The sequence below is a fragment of the Aethalodelphis obliquidens genome, unplaced genomic scaffold (genome assembly GCF_003676395.1).
Source record: "Aethalodelphis obliquidens isolate GAN/ISIS:26980383/991018 unplaced genomic scaffold, ASM367639v1 scaffold136, whole genome shotgun sequence".
NCBI lineage: Eukaryota > Metazoa > Chordata > Mammalia > Artiodactyla > Delphinidae > Aethalodelphis > Aethalodelphis obliquidens.
The window spans coordinates 285923-301867 of NW_020838080.1; the positions used below are offsets into that span (position 1 = coordinate 285923).

Below are 15945 nucleotides of genomic sequence, written 5' to 3' on the forward strand. Positions count from 1 at the left end.
TGTGTGTGTGTGTGTGTGTGTGTGTGTGTGTGTGTGTGTGTGTGTGTTTGGTCACTAACCCCTTTTGTTAATTTGGTGAATTAGAGAAATGCAGGAACCATGCACATTATTTTGCACTCAGTTTAAAGTGGTTGCTGGACCTTCCCTACCAAGTCTGTGCATTAGGAGTTGGCAAACTGCAGCCTCAGGGTTGAATTCCACTCTTTTTTACGGCTGAGCTAAGAATGGGTTTTGCAAAAGGTTGGAAACACACACACACACACACAGACACACACACGCACACACCAAAGACCTCCTGACTTCCAAATCCTAAAATATTTCCTGTTTGGTCCTTTACATAAAACATTTGCAGATCCCTGCTATACATAGACCCTAAGTCAACGAGGACTTGACCTAAAGGTCCTAGGTCAACTGCAGGTGATGAGTCCCCCAGTACTAAAATGGGGTGTATGGGAGTTAGCCTGGGATAGGAAAGACAATTCTGATTAGAAAGAGAGTATGGTTGGGTGGCTAAGTCCAGGTTTGGACCCAGACCAAATGGGTTCAAACCATCACTGTGCCCCTTAATAGTTCTGTGACCCTAGACAAGTTACATAGCTTCTGTGTTGATTTCCCTATCCATAAAAATGGGTCACAGTAGTATCTACCTCATGGGTGAAAGGATTAAAGCTTAATATTATTTAGAGCCCTTACAACTGAGCTTGTCATCCAGGGAGTGCTTCATGCTCACTCTTGGCCCTTCTAGCTCTCAATCCACCCACACTGCAGTGAGGGGGTGTGTCCAGTTCTAGCTTGATTTGTGTTCTCCTTTAGCTGTATGTTGCTAATTCAAATCAGCTAAGAATCAGATAGAATCAAGTAAGAATTTATTTGGGAGAAGAAATTGGGAAGAACATTCTTTTCTTTTTGGCGGGGGTGCCACGCTTCGAGGCTTGCGGGATCTTAGTTCCCTGACCAGGGCTTGAACCCGGGCCCACGGCAGTGAAAGTGCTGAGTCCTAACCCCTGGACCTGCAGGGAATTCCCCTTCCTTTTTCTTAAATTTGGAGGAAGGGAAGAAAAGGATGAATAAAATGGCATTATTATTGTACATTAACATTTCAGATTAAAAGATTTTAAAAAGATTGCTTACACCATAAAATGAAAAGTCCAAGAATGAAAGTTAAAAGTCAAAGGAAATATACAAACAAGGGTTTTCTTTGGTGGTGAGTCTTTGGGTGAACTCTGAACATTTTTCCATCCTCCCTTTCTATATTTTCATGGGCATCCATCTCTATCTATTACTTTAGTAATGGGAAAAAATTATCCAAAAAGTCAGCTTTCAAATTCAGATAGCCCTGTAGCCTTTTCTGTTTGTTCTGCTAGTAATCATTTGCTGATTTAAAAAAGTAAAATCCGGGCTTCCCTGGTGGCGCAGTGGTTGAGAGTCCGCCTGCCGATGCAGGGGACACGGGTTCGTGCCCCGGTCCAGGAAGATCCCACATGCCATGGAGCGGCTGGGCCCGTGAGCCATGGCCGCTGAGCCTGCGCGTCCGGAGCCTGTGCTCCGCAACGGGAGAGGCCACAACAGTGAGAGGCCCGCGTACCGCAAAAAAAAAAAAAAAAAAAAAAAGTAAAATCCCCTAGCATATGGTCAAATTTATCGGCTTATTTAAAACAAAATGGACAAATCACTTACATCAAATACGCTTTAGCTGATTTACTTTTGCCTTCAAGAGTTAGTTGCCTGACTTCCAAATGTATTTTCACCCCCATCCCTTCCAACCTGACTGCTTTTAAAAAGTGAGCTGTCAGCCACAGTGCAGTCTAACCAACCCACTTAAAACTAGTCTTTTTTAAAAAGGACTTTGCTCAGCTTAGTAATTCTCAACTCTGGCTGCACATTAAAATCACCTGGTTAGCTTTTTAGACTGATTCCTGCCCAGACCCCACCCCCAGAGTCTGATTTAACTGTGCTAGGCAAGTGTTTGAAGCCCTCCAGGTGATTCTAAATGTACAACCGGGATTGTAAACCCCAAGCTTAGGTCACACCACTTTTTATTTTCTGCCATCCTTGATGACACAGTGAGGAAAATCTTTAGGATGAGTTAATTACAGAAATATTACATTCTGAGAGGAGTTAATATAGTCTGCTGATAAAAAGAACAATTGTTCTCTGGTTAGTTCACAGATAAAGTTGAAAAATATAGAAAAGCATTTAACATACTACCTTGTAAACATTTCTGTATTTCACAGGCTTGTTTCTGGCACGGATCCTTCTGCGGCATATCCAGAAAACTAAAATAAGAAAAATGATTTTTATTTTGTCTTTTATACATAAAGACTTTAAAGCCCCTCGATGGAATTTTCTTCTGAGACAAGCAGTATGCTCTTACAATTGCTGGAAAACAATTACACTAAAAAATATTCTTCCTGCTCATAGGATGAATTAACTGTATTTTTATAATATTCCATTTGGCTTGGAAGATATAAATAGCTTTACATAGGGAAAAAAACCCCTTGACTTCAACTCATCTTGACTATTGTAAACCAACGTTGGGCTAGAGGAGCCGGCGCTGCAGCCTGACAAGTCGGCCCACTGCCCGGCTCTGTCACTCAGAGAACCACTCTTGATAAATGATTTAACTCCTTGAGCCTTTTTCCTTATTACTTGTGTGTAAAATAGAGATCATACCTACCTGAAAGCATTGATGGAAGGATTAAACGTGATACAGTATATAAAGTGCATAGAACAGTGCCTGGAAGGCAGTAAGGACTCAACACGTGATAGCTATTATTCCCAAGATTTTTAAAAAAGTAAAACCCTTCTTTTAATGTATACAAACTGCCATGAGTATTTTAACTCAGGAAATAATCTTCATCAGGTAGTGAATCAGCAATATTTGGTGCTATTATTACTTCCTGAGAAAGGTGCTAGGTAAGCAGCTAAAACGTTTTTTGGAGTTCTTACAGAAACCAACTTATTTAAAATATTTGTAACCAGAGAATAAATTTAAGTGCCCACGATTCTGATCAGCAACTTCTAAAAATTTGAAGACACAATTTCAGAAAGGAAAAAGGCCCAGGAGCCTTTGTAGCTAATTTCATTAATGCAAATGATCTCCCCTTTTTTTTTTTTCCTCAGAGCCCCCTAAGTTCTTAGTAGATCCAAGTTAGGTCAGTACTGGGATGGGAAACACTGGAGCAAAACCTAGGATATTTACAGGATGGGAGAAGGAAAGGCAGGTGAATTGCTGCAGGGCAAATAAGCGACAAATAGATGTTGATGCTGCTAGGAGCTGCTCTCTTCTCTCTAAATCAGTACCAAGTCCTTGGTGATCAGGGCATCTGTTCTGTAGCAGGTGCTGACTTTTGTGGGATTCATCAGATCCCAGTTCCAGCTGATGATGTCCATTAACGGTTCTATGGCAATTTCCAAAGGAGTCAATTTCAAGTTACGTATCCTAACTAAGTGCTTTTGTTGACTTGCTTTCTGCCTGCATAACCCTTTCTCTGCAGTTCCACTTTCGGTGTTCTTCATGACCCTTCCTAAACTTCTGTGTTCTTGAGCAGTTTTTCAACCCACTCCCTCCCCACAGGCCCACAGGTGGGTGCACTGCAGTGGTGGATGACGTGATTGCCATATACTGAACAGAACAGAGGGGCATATCTTCCTAGAATCCCAGCACCTGGAAAAAAAAGATCATTAAAATCACCACAATGGAATAGGGTGAAAAAGAAGAAGGGGGATGGGGACAGGGGAGAAAAAGAAATACATACCAGATTAATCATCAGGCAAAAGCTTAAGCAACAGCTCCTGTACTCCCCTGACCTGTCAGAAAAAGAAAAGTTTATAGAGTACTCTGTTATAAGAGTCCCAGTACAATGAAAAATTATTAAGCAACATGTGTACCATTAAATGATGCTGGATCTGCCACAAGCGAGAGTTGTTATCCATGTAGCGCTCCTCGGGGTAGAGTTGCCACATGAGAGGTAGCTGGGAGGTGAGAAGGTGACTTGGCCTGGCTGCGTCACCTAAAGGAACCTGAACTTGCTGAACTCGTGCCCTTAGGAAACTCGTCTCCTAATGGAAAGAAACGATCAAAAATAAAACCAAAGACTTCAGGATATTGAGACTGGTTAGAAACCAAGTTGCTTGAAAGCAAAAATCAAGAAAGAAAGAAACAAAATGTAAACAGTTACCTCTTCCAGGACGGCCACCCACGTGCGCTGGTGTTCGTCGCGGTAGATACCCTCTTGGTGAACCCAGAGGTGATCGGGTGGAGCCCCCACATCCTCTCCTGCCATCCTGGGCTTTGGATTCCAATTCTAGCCCTGCTTTTCTCCACCTAAGCCTGCAGCACCCGCGCACAGGACACAGGTGTGACTTTTTGGGTTGGAATGAACTCACCAATGAGCAAGGTGACCTGGTACTAGCAACCACCAACTAGAAGCAAACCTCACCTATGTCTATCTGCACAGCCTAAACAGAACTGAGGATGTCTGAAGCTCCCTGGCAGACACTGAAGTGACACTCAGGCAGAACCCTGGGTGATGCTGCTGACTGCGAAGCACTCAAGAATTCTGCTAGGTGAGGGGTTCCGTGGAAATGTGGGCCTAGCGCTACAGGAAGCCGGGCAGTGGTCTCACAGTCTTTGCATTCAGCAAGCAGCATCTGACAAAATGCAGTGAGCAACGGAATATGCACAGGAGTGCGCATAAGGGCACACTTATTTGGGCAGGAAAGCAGTATAACAGACACATGCATGCCATATTCTCCAGGTAAAAGCCCCTTCCAAGCAGTTTCCATTTTAAAAGGTAAGACTGTGAAGGTCAAATCATGTAATGTGCATGGCTTTCTAAATTGAAATTAGAAGTTTGTTTTAAGGGCAAACGACCTATTTATCAGTTTGCTTAGAAAGGCTACTTATAATGGCTAGGCATTTCCAGAAGGGAGTTTTCATTTTAGGGAAAATACTTATGGTCGCATCGTTGCAACAGACCCTGGGGATCATGATGATTCAGAGCTGAGAGACAGCAAGTGATAGTCACCCATCTAGGTCCTTGTTTCACTTTAATAATGCTTCAGGATGTCACAGGAGCCCATTTTTCCATAGACGCGTGGGTTTAAATTCTGTTTTCCCAAGTCAGAAGGTCAGAAAAGCCCATCTGCCCTTTGGGAGGTGTAAAGGAAGCACACCTCTGGGCAAACTCTTTCCGTAACGCAGACTCAGCTCCGACCCCATAAGGATCCTCTGCCCAGGTCTGGGTCTCATTCAGGGCCTCACAACAACTTGAGCTGCATTTTACAGGAATGAACCTTTTGGAGCCAGCTTACAGCGTCGCAGCGTGCTTTCACTGGGTGTCTATGTTGGACAGAGTGCAGACACGGCATTGGGGGATCTGCTCCAAAAAACAGAGGCCTCCTATTCCCGTTAGGCGGCCTTTAGGTAAGAGAGGGACTGCAGCACAACTTGGGAGGTTGTTAAACCCTCAAATGAGATTGCCAAGAGGAAACGAGATGCCAGAACACAGAATGGTGCCAGAAAGAAGAACTAATTGAGCTGAACCAAGCCTTCTTTTCAAGAACAACAATCTGAGTCTGATTTGTTGTTGTTGTTTTTCCTTAACATTGCTGGTTTACCTTCCCTAAAAGGTAAGTGGAAACTATCTTCTATAGACTTAGGAAATGGTCTGATTGTGGTGAATAGTTGATGAGCAGCACACTTGCCTCGCCCATTGCACCCTGCGTGGACCTGACGCTGAGCCCATCGTAGCTTTTGTCTTACAGGGCTCCCTCATTTCAAACTCACCTAAAGCGGAACACCTTCTCCTAAACCAAATCCTGATTCTCGCAGTGGCAACACAGCCTCTCCTGATCCTGCGGACTCAAAACTTGTGAGTTATCGTGGACTTCTTCCTCTTCTTCAGTTGGTGCATCCCACCTGTCACCATTTCCAGCAAGCACCACTACCACTGTACTTGAGACCAACTTTCCCCCAATACCAGGTTCATCATGTCTAGCGCCGTATCCTTGCTCTCACTTTCCACTCACCTAATGTTCCTCCCCGGGCCTCTCTGCCTATCTCAGTACTATTACCACAGAGGGCAGGTGCCTGCCTTCTTGATGAAAACTTCCTGCCTCTTATGAATACTGTAGCATTTATGTCTAAACTAAAACTCAGATTTGGCCGCTAATTATAAATTGCTTCGCATTTTACTCTGCTTATTTCACAAGTCCTGTCCACGCCCCCCCACCCCAGTACAGTGTTATAAGCACCTCAACGGAAGGAATAATACAGCACTGGACACCCTAAGCCTCAAATACTAGTCAAACAGTGTTCCTGTGAGTGGATGGATACGTATGCTGAGTAGAGAGGGGAGGCAAAGGCCACATGAGCATGGGTAGGGAGTGACCCTCTGGGTCTGTTATATAGCTATACATTATTTTGTTCAAAGCCATTTTTTTCCATTTAGCAGATACAATTGTTCTGCCTCTCTTTCTCCCCAAGATTTTGGAAAGGAGAGATAAAACAAAACCCAGTAAATACTAATGTCAAAATAAAATATATTAAAGTCTGAATTTTGAGTACAAAAGAAACACGTGCCCCCCCCTCAAAGTAGAAACCAAATGTTAAAGGTTTTAGGACCATCTCAACTTCACAGATAGGTCCTAGCAACAACTAACACGTTGACACATTGACATTTAAATCTGTTTTGAATGAAAAGCAAAATTTTACTGGTTACATCGACATTAAAAGGAAATAATTCCACTGGCATAGAGGGCAAACAAATTGGATGCTCTGAGTTAGTAAGAATCACTACAAAGAGGCCTATGAGTCACTACAAAATATTCTCAGAAGAAAGGCAGCGTGGTGTGCTGCTGTGACCTGAAGGACAACATGCTGGGCATCAGCAGGATGAACCTGGGACAAACGCCAGCACACAACCCTGGACTTGCATGCGCTACCAGAGACAGCGTGAAGGCCCAGCGAAAGGCAACTGCAGTGATCAAGGGACTGAGAAGCTGCCCTGTGAGCACGAATCAAGAGCCTCAGCAGAGAAAAGCCAAGGCTCAGTGAGAGGGATTAAGATCAAAGCCACAAAATCGCAGGTTGTATGAATGGAATACAGTTTCCCTAAAAGTGATCCTTGGAACACTTGCCCCTAACTTTTTCCTTGGTCAAATAAGTTTGGGAATCTTGTAGAATCATAAAGAACATAAGTACAGTAAAACCTCTGGCAAGTTATGCAGTAAAGAAACTTTATTTTAACATTCCCCAAATTTATTTGACTAGAGAACATTCTCCTCCATATGACAGTTGTGCACAAAATTCGGGACCCCTTGAACCAAGATGAATCTCTGAAAACCTCGAGATAAACTTAGGTACAATGTGCAATACAAAACACAGAACATAAACCTGTTCCACTCAACTCAAGTAATACTACCAGCTGCAAATTCAAATGGATTCAAAAAAGTGTTTATAGGGAATTCCCTGGTGGTCCAGTGGTTAAGACTCCGTGGTCCCAATGCAGGGGGCACAGGTTCGATCCCTGGTTGGGGAACTAAGACCCTGCATGCCGCACAGCGCGGCCAAAAAAAAAAGTGTTTATATACCTTTATTACCCATGAATGCACTAAAAAAGATTGTCCCCGTGGGGGTTACCTTGATGCCACGGCCAGGGACCACACTGGCCTAGACAGAATATTTCTTAATAAGGCAGTTTGTGAACTATGTCTTAAGTAGGATAGACCACACAGAAGGGCTTGCTTAGGTAGGTAATGCAAGTAAAACCATTATTTTTCATTTACAGAATGAATCATTTTGTCTTTTAAAAGAAGTATAATTTGGTTTAATTTCCAGGTGTTTGAACAGTTTTTAAACATGAATCAGTTGAATACACTTACTTTATTTGAAGTCAATTAATAAACTCATCTACTTACAATGGGTGAAGTTACCAAGCCCTGGAGTCAGCCCGGCCTGTGTATGAATGCTGATTTTGCCACTTACTAGCTCTGTGACCTCGGATAAGTTACACTCTCTACACTCCAGTTTTCTAAGATGTCAAATGAGAATTAAAGAACAAATTAATTGTAACTGTCAGCACTTACCTAGCACTTCCTACATGTTTATATATTGACTCTTTTAATCTTCACAGTCACCCATTAGATGGATACTATTATTACCCCCACTTAAAGATGAGGGAAGTAAGGCACAGAGAAGTTAGCTAACTTGCATGAGGTAACACAGCTAGGAAGTTGCAGAGGCTGATTCCAATTGGGGCAGTTTACACATACAAGGTATACAAATGCTTAGTAGAGTGTCTAGCACATGATAAGCTTGCCATAAATGTTAATAGTTTTTTTCTACTCCAATTAAACTTTAGAGCTGTAAAATGCAGCCATGAGCATTATAAAAGGTAGAGAATATCATTGTGGGATATGAGATTGACTAACACCAACCATAGACAAAAGGTGTTTTTCTTCTCGAAGCTGCCTAAAAGTGCTTATAAACGCAAGACGTCCCATCACAAAACATAAAAATAACAACAGCCATACTTGCACCATCAGCGCAGGGCATACTAGCCGCGAATAGCCATTGAAAACAATATATGCTGTAAAATTGAAGCTTAAGAGAAAAATTAGATGGGTCCAGTGTAATTGCACACATGAAATTTCGCCCCAGCTTCATCATTATCAAAATTAATCATGGAAGGATGTGCAATATGATTCTTAAACATTAGGTAAAAATGGAGGTTGCTGGCATGGATGTTCCAGATAGTTCCACTGGACGTGGGCCCTATTTGTGGGGAGATCGGGGTTGGAACTGACTTGGGAGAAAAGAGCAAAGCATCAACACCTCCTCCAGCAGCACCCTGGGCATGTTCCCTTTCCAGTACTGCCCTGTCCGCCTGTCTCCCAACTACACATGGAACAGAGAAGCAGATCAAACCCACAGAGGCACTGACTGGCTGTGGCGGCAGCACGGCATAGATTTTTCTTTGGTTTTGAATCGTTCCCAGAATCCGCGTGTAATTCCTAGCCTCGGGAGTGGGAGATGTGTACTGTCCCCTATTGCACGTTTATCACACCTCAAAAGAAAATTACTTTTACATATAATTTCACCAGGTCTGATATCACCGAGACAAGGCGAGCTGAGGAAACTTGTGCATATCTGCTGCGATCTGCGATACATCCGACCTCGAACAGAAACTTCAGTTCCCCTTTCCCCTTCCCTGTATCGAACAAATAAATACCTAAAGCCTTTGGAGAAAGTAGCAGCCGCCAAGCTTAGGAGTGATACTTTTTCAGACACAGTATAACACTGTTTCTGCCAAGAGGTTACTCACATGAATATAGTGTTTCTTGGGCTAATTATCCGCCTCGAGAGCAGCGAGGCTACAACTTCAGGTCACCCACCCCGGGCCACTCAAGCCGGGATCGGGACGTGAGCCCGGGGCGAGCCGAGGGGCATTCCGGGCCGAGGTCACCGAACCGAAGTTACGGGGCGCGGGCCGGCCACCGGAAGTGGTCCAGGGAAAGAGAGTGGTCCCAAATTCAGGGCCCCTAACTTGGAAACAAAACAAAATAAAAGAAAACCTTAACTCAGGACCGAATTTCAAAAGAGCGTCCCTTGGGCTCGAAAGGCCGGCGCGCGCGGCGATGCCGCCTGAGGGAGGTCCCCGGAGCGTGTAGGCCGCGCACGGCTCTTCTCGGCGGGCGGGCAAAATGGGCGCCGGCGCTCAGGAGGCGCCGGCCCAGCCGTCCGGGCGCTCCTCACAGACCACGTCCGGCCGCGGCCCGAGAGCGCCGCCTCCCTGCCGCCCCCCGCGCCCGGCCCGACGTCCAGACCGCGGCCGGCCACCGCCCTCTGCCCCGACGGCCACGCCTGCCCCAACCGGCGCGGGCGTTTCCCAGGTGCCGCCGGGCCGGCCCCGCCCCCGCGTCCCAAGCTCCTCCCCCGCGCGCCCGCCCGCCCCGCCCCGCGCCCCAGGCCCCGCCCCCACGGAACCCAAGCGCCGGAGCAGCCGGTTGGCCAGGCCCGAGTGGGCCCGAGGCGGACGTGAGCAGGGCCAGATCAAGATGGCGGTGCAGGTGGTGCAGGCGGTGCAAGCGGTTCATCTGGAGTCGGATGCTTTCCTAGTTTGTCTCAACCACGCTCTGAGCACAGAGAAGGAGGAGGTGATGGGGCTGTGCATAGGGGAGGTAAGTCATCCAGTAAGCCCGGCCGGAACCCTGCTGAGCAGTCCCACCGTGTCCCCTGGTTGGGTGTTGCCAGCGCCCAGGGCTGCGGAGGCCACAGGCACTCCTGACTCAGATCCTTGGACGTATCCTTTGGATGGTCCTGTCGCCTGGGCCCCGTTTCCTCGCGTCGCTTAAGGCTTCTTTACCCTTCCGCAAGCCACCAGCGATCCTCCTAAGCCTCGGGGAGTGGGGGGGAGGGATGGAAGGCTCACTTTTTCTTGTAGTCTGTGGCTTTTCTTTAGATCTGGAGTTATAACCCCATTGACCAAAACTGCAAGTCAGATCAGAAAGCCGATCTTTTATAATGAGGACATCAGTGTATCAGGAAGCAGCTGACCACGATTAGGGCCCCTAGCCTCGCCTCCGCTCTTCCCTCTAGGAATCATTTTGAGGGTTCGGTTCCAAATAACCCAAGACAGGTGAGGGTTTCCAAGAATCCCAAGTTTCCACTGCGTTAAATATTGCAGAGGGGTGAAAGAGGATGAGGAAATAGAGCTTACTTGTTGGCAATCCGAAGTAAGAATTCTCCAGTCTTTCATGCCGGTGTACAGGAACACATAACCTAATTTTCATATTATCTGCATCCATGTACATCTAATACACTTAATGTGATCAATAATGTTTTCTGCTCTTTCCCACTCTAGTTGAATGATGACCCAAGGTAAGACTATATTTCTTTACTCCTATCTTTTGATCTCTTTGTCATTGTTAACTCAGAATTATCACAACTTTCGCAATGTTTTGTACAGGTTGTATTTTAAGTTACCATTATGACTGTGGAGCTCCCTCAAGAACACAGTTTCAATTCCACCCCAACCCTGAAAGTTGCTTTCCACCTTACTTTCTAGTAGGAGGATTTTCAGTTGAGATATGTATGATCCTATGTGAAAAATATGTTTGGGGGAGCCAAGATCATAAGTGAACCTGGGAAAGCTCTCTGTGGCAGATGATGTGCATATGAGGAGACATTTCCCGCTATTAATCCATTTCTCTATCTAAATTGTCAATGGCTTTCTGCCTCCCCCTGGTGGACCCTACAGTGATCTCAGAGATCCACAGCGGCTTGAATGCTTGAGGCGGTGAAAGCTTTGGTCTACCTTTATTTAAACGTCAGAGCACAGCAGTTTCTCCTTGTCAAACTCACCTCCTTAATACCCAGGGTTATAGGACTTTAGCTTTGCCCATGAAAACTATGCACTCGCCACTTAAGCATATGTCTCAGAGTCCTTCTAACAGACATATGAGCACAGCTCTAGCCTCAGTTTACTTTCCCTCCTCTTCCTTTGTCTCTGCTGTTTCATTGCAAAAACTGCTATTCCTGTTACTTTGCTTTAATACCTTTTTATATTCCAAACCTCAGTTCCCTTTTTTTCTAATTTATCCCCAAAAGGAGTGACCCCAAATTTACATATACTGGAACTGATATGCGCACAGTTGCTGAAAAGGTACGTGTGCTATAGCTATAATTTTGCATGATGAAAACTTGCACTTGGGGAGGGATTTCTGTATTCTGTTTGATGATCTCAGCCAGGGTTAACCCAGTTCATGCAGACCCACGTTTGGCTGGGTGGGGTGTTCTGTCTAGGAAAAGCAGATGAAGAATCTACTCAGTAGGAATGGGACCTAATTTTCTATTCTTTCTAGCAAATTATTACTACTTGATCAGGATTGAGTAACCACTGTCAGCTCTCCTCCTTGCTGTCCTCTGCGGGATTTCTGGCCCTTCTCCCATCTTCCTTGAGACCTTGCTGGTTCACATCCTTGAGATCTGGTTCACATCATTGTTATCTTTTTATCCCAAGTCCCAATATCTACTCAGGCAACCCCTCTCTGCTTACAGGCAACCTGTCTGCACTCCCGCCCTGCCTTTTCTTTCCTTTTTATTTCTTTAATATGTATTTATTTATTTGGCTGCACGGGTCTTAGTTGTGGCACGCATGATCTTCGTTGCTGCGTGTGGGATCTTTAGTTGCGGCATGTGGGACCTAGTTCCCTGACCAGGGATCGAACCCGGGCCCCCTGCATCGGGAGTGCGGAGTCTTAACCACTGGACCACCAGGGAAGTCCCCCTGCCCTGCCTTTTCTGGCATGCTCGAGCTTTTATGGTCGAGTATAATGCTTCTCAACCTAATTGTGGTGTAGGACCAGTTAATTTTTTCCCAACCTGTTGCAGACCAATGGTTTTGTAAAATACAATAAAAATAAATTATGTCCTCTTCTCCCACCAAGCAGACAATGGAGGTGATAAAAGCTATCAGGCAACAACTAATTAACATCTAATTATTACCCCCATGTACAGTCTTCCCAAATCAAGGAAAGAAGTCCACTTCCCATCCAGAGCTGCAGCTTCTTCAAAGACCTTGCTTATCAAATATCTTGTCTCTCTTCTGAGTCTTCAACCTATTCCTGTCATCTGGCTTTTTTCCCTTAGGATACAACTGTGCTTCAATTACTCTCATTTTCAGAAAGGAAAGACAAATAACTTCTCAATCCTGTATCTTCCTGTAGTTAACTGCTCTTGTATCCTTCCTTTAATAGTCAGACCTCTTAAAAGAATAGGCTGCAATCGTTCCTTATTTACCTTCTCCAGTGAAAGCGACCACCCTGTAGTTTGCAGTTCTACCTCTCCAGCCACCTCCTCATCGCTCCATCAGTGGATTATTCCTTGGTGCTTATCTTACTTAATCTTTGTCCTCAGAACTCTGAACTCTCACGGGGTGTTTTATTTGTTTTGTTTTTGCTGTGTCTAGCATTCCTCCCCTCTCTCTCTCATCCTTTATGGAATCTTCCTCCTCTGCCTATGCATCAAATATTGGGATTCTCCAAGTTTCTGCCTTCACCTCCTCCTCTTCCCAGAATGTCTTCCTGGCCAGCCTTACCTCCCCTATGGCTTTACCTGCAGCAGACATTGAGGTTAGACAGGTCTGTCTTCAAATGCTTTCTCTGATACTTGTGTGACTTAGGACATGTTACTTAACATCTGTGAGCTTTGCTTTCTTTATCTGCAAAACAGGGAAAATGACAGCCACCAGTTTCATAGAATTGTTGGGAGAGTTGGATCTGGGTAATGTGTGTAAAACACTCATCTGTAGAATGGGCATAACAATAGTACCAACCTCACTGGGTCATGGGGAGAGTTAATTAAATTAATACACGAAAAGCACTTTCCAAGTGCCTGACGCATGACATTGGCCATTCTGACTTGTTGTTAATGGCCAGTAGGTGATGGTTAGTATGAATTATCCCAAAACTCCAGAACTTCATACTCCACTGCCTTCTGGACATCCACGTTTATCCAGACACAGGTATCTTAAACTAACGTGTTCAAGACTGAACCTTTCCTCTTCCTCAAACCCTCTCCTCCAGCATTCCTCCTGCTGTAGTAGTTCCCGTACCTGGCTGCACCTTGGAATCACCCAGTAATCTTTTTTTTTTTTTTTAAATTTATTTTATTGAAGAATAGTTGATTTACAATGTTATGTTTATTTTCTCCCGTTGCGGAGCACAGGCTCCGGACGCGCAGGCTCAGCGGCCATGGCTCACGGGCACAGCAGCTCCACAGCATGTGGGATCTTCCCGGACTGGGGCACGAACCCGTGCCCCCTGCATCGGCAGGCGGACTCTTAACCACTGCGCCACCAGGGAAGCCCCACCCAGTAATCTTTACAAAATCCTGATACTGACTCAGTTGGTCTTTGGTGAGACCTGTGTGGCAGGAGTTTACAAAGCTCCCCAGGTGACTCTAAAGTGCAGCCAAGTTCGGGAACCACTGCCTGCCATTCAGAACCATTAATGTAGATTGCTTTCCCATTTGTTTCCAATGCACCATCCCAACAATTGCTACCTTAGTTGAGGTCCTTATCTCTTCCTTTATGGAATACTGCGTCAGCCTCTCCACTGGTCTCCTTGCCGTGAGTCTGTCTCACCTCCAGTCTTTTCTTCTGACTACTTAGGATGTGACCTTTTGAGAACATAAGTCTGCTTGGCTAACTCCTTATTCCTTGCAGTTCAGCCCAGGTGCCGCCTGCCTCCTTGAAGGAACCTGTCCTGACCTGTAGGCTAGCTCCTTGAGCGTATCTATTGCAGTGCATATATGTTGTCTTAGAGCTGTTTACCTGTCTGTCTTCCTGGATGTGACTACTGTATCCTGTTTATCTTTGTATGCTCAGGCCCTCGTGTAGTGCCTCACATATAGTACATACTTGATAAATACATGTTGTATGATTAACATACATTCCCTACAGGAGGAAATTAGTGTTACCTGCCTGTGATCCATGGAGGGCCATGCCAGGGGGCACAGGCTTTCTGTAAAGGGCAAGATGGTAAATGTTTAGCTTCGCGGGCCATACAGTTTCTACTGCAGTTCCTCAGCTCTGCCAGTGTAGTGCAACAGCAGCTACTGGAACATAAATGAATGAACATGGCCAGATTTGACCTGAGGGAGGCCAAGCAGGCCATAGTTTGCTGACCTTTGATCTGTACCAAGGCAGAAGAGCCAAAGGAACTGGGCTTTAGTACCTTAATTCCAAGACTGGAAAAGCATAGGGACCAATCTAGCTCAGCTGTAATATCTTACTTCTAGTGTGACTATGACCATACCAGTCTGTTCCTCAAACCCTTCAGCTACCTGTGACTTTCAGGGACATCCATCAGTCCTTTGTGACTTTTATTTATGCTTGTTTCGTTTTGTTTATGATCTGTTCCTGGGCTCGTCTCACCACCCTATCCTGAACTTCTTTTACGCATTCCTCTTAGGCACTGAAACTTTCTCTGAGAAAGAGAAAATTCATGCTGGGCATCAACTCCTACTAAAGTACATTCCCAGTCTTAATGATGTAATTTTATTTTTCAAGAGTCCATGTCCTCATCTTGAATTCTATGTCAATTTGTACCTGCAAATTTGATATTAAACTTCATGAGTTCAGCAACTTATCTTCTAGTTAATGCTGGCATGCCATATCTTTTTCCATCCTTTTATTTTTAGCCTTTCTGTGTACTAATATTTTCAAGTGTGTCTCTTATTAGCAGCATATAGTTTAAAAAATCCAATCTGATAACCTTTTTAATTGGGCTATTTAGTCCAATTACATTTAATGTAATTATATATGTATATACCCCCCACACATATACATATATATGTTATAGCTGTCATATTTTTGCTTTCTATTTGACCCACTTCTCTGTTTTGTTTTTTTCTCCTTTCTTGACTTCTTTTGGACTCATCAGTATATTTTATTATTCTCCTTTGATCCTCCATTAATCAGTTATAACATTTTTACTCTCCTTTTAGTCGTTATCCTACATATTACAATATGCATTCTTAATTTGTTAGTCTAATACAGATTACTATTTTTACCATTTCACTGATAGTACTAGAACTTTAGAACATTTAAATTTCATTTGCATCCTCCCACCTTTTGGATTATTGTTTTCATGCATTTTAATTATTTGGATATTTTAAGCCCCACATGACATTGTTTTTTGGGGGTTTTTTTGTTTTTGTTTTCTTTTTTAAAGGGCAGAGTGACTTTTTATTTATTTATTTTTGGCTGCGTCGGGCCTTAGTTGCAGCACATGAGTTCTTCATTTCGGCATGCCGGCTGTCTAGTTGTGGCGCGCAGGGTCAGTAGTTGTGGTGCGCGGGCTTAGTTGCCCTGCGGCACGTGGGATCTTAGTTTCCCAACCAGAGATCGAACCTGCTTCCCCTGCACTGGAAGGCAG

The 15945-nt window shown here is 44.6% G+C and overlaps 3 protein-coding genes across 8 annotated transcripts in view; 1 reads left to right on the forward strand and 2 right to left on the reverse strand.

Annotated features, from left to right (window-relative positions):
* The window catches only part of CMC4 (C-X9-C motif containing 4), a 10150-nt gene extending 710 nt beyond the window's left edge, over positions 1–9440 (reverse strand). The window contains exons 1-2 of one of the 3 annotated variants that reach the window (XM_027099651.1): positions 9330–9440; positions 2209–2276 (exon numbers count right to left, since the gene is read on the reverse strand). In XM_027099651.1, coding sequence (XP_026955452.1) covers positions 2209–2266 — 58 coding nt within the window. In that variant the 5' untranslated portion in view covers positions 2267–2276; positions 9330–9440. Of the gene's footprint in view, positions 1–2208; positions 3646–9329 lie in introns of those variants that run through there. The other 2 variants (XM_027099652.1, XM_027099650.1) reach the window with 2 other exon arrangements.
* Positions 2283–9901, reverse strand: MTCP1 (mature T cell proliferation 1). Its single transcript, XM_027099649.1, has 5 exons — positions 9330–9901; positions 4182–4333; positions 3892–4062; positions 3759–3810; positions 2283–3667 (listed from the first exon to the last, which is right to left on the reverse strand). Exons 2-4 carry the CDS (start codon positions 4284–4286, stop codon positions 3763–3765), a joined length of 324 nt encoding a protein of 107 aa, XP_026955450.1. The 5' UTR covers positions 4287–4333; positions 9330–9901; the 3' UTR covers positions 2283–3667; positions 3759–3762.
* Positions 9902–10034: 133 nt separating this feature from the next.
* Positions 10035–15945, forward strand: part of BRCC3 (BRCA1/BRCA2-containing complex subunit 3) — a 76715-nt gene continuing 70804 nt past the window's right edge. Inside the window, exons 1-3 of one of the 4 annotated variants that reach the window (XM_027099678.1) lie at positions 10035–10185; positions 10869–10885; positions 11615–11669. In XM_027099678.1, coding sequence (XP_026955479.1) covers positions 10063–10185; positions 10869–10885; positions 11615–11669 — 195 coding nt within the window. In that variant the 5' untranslated portion in view covers positions 10035–10062. The remainder of the gene's footprint in view (positions 10186–10868; positions 10886–11614; positions 11670–15945) is intronic. The other 3 variants (XM_027099680.1, XM_027099681.1, XM_027099679.1) reach the window with 3 other exon arrangements.

What these genes read in the sequence shown, in the direction of transcription:
- MTCP1 (XM_027099649.1), bottom strand. Translation starts at nt 4,286, where the DNA reads ATGGCAGGAGAGGATGTGGGGGCTCCACCCGATCACCTCTGGGTTCAC. An exon ending in GGGTGGCCGTCCTGGAAGAG is followed by an intron (nt 4,063 to 4,181) that starts GTAACTGTTTAC and finishes TCTTTCCATTAG; the next exon opens with GAGACGAGTTTCCTAAGGGC. An exon ending in AGATCCAGCATCATTTAATG is followed by an intron (nt 3,811 to 3,891) that starts GTACACATGTTG and finishes TTTTTCTGACAG; the next exon opens with GTCAGGGGAGTACAGGAGCT.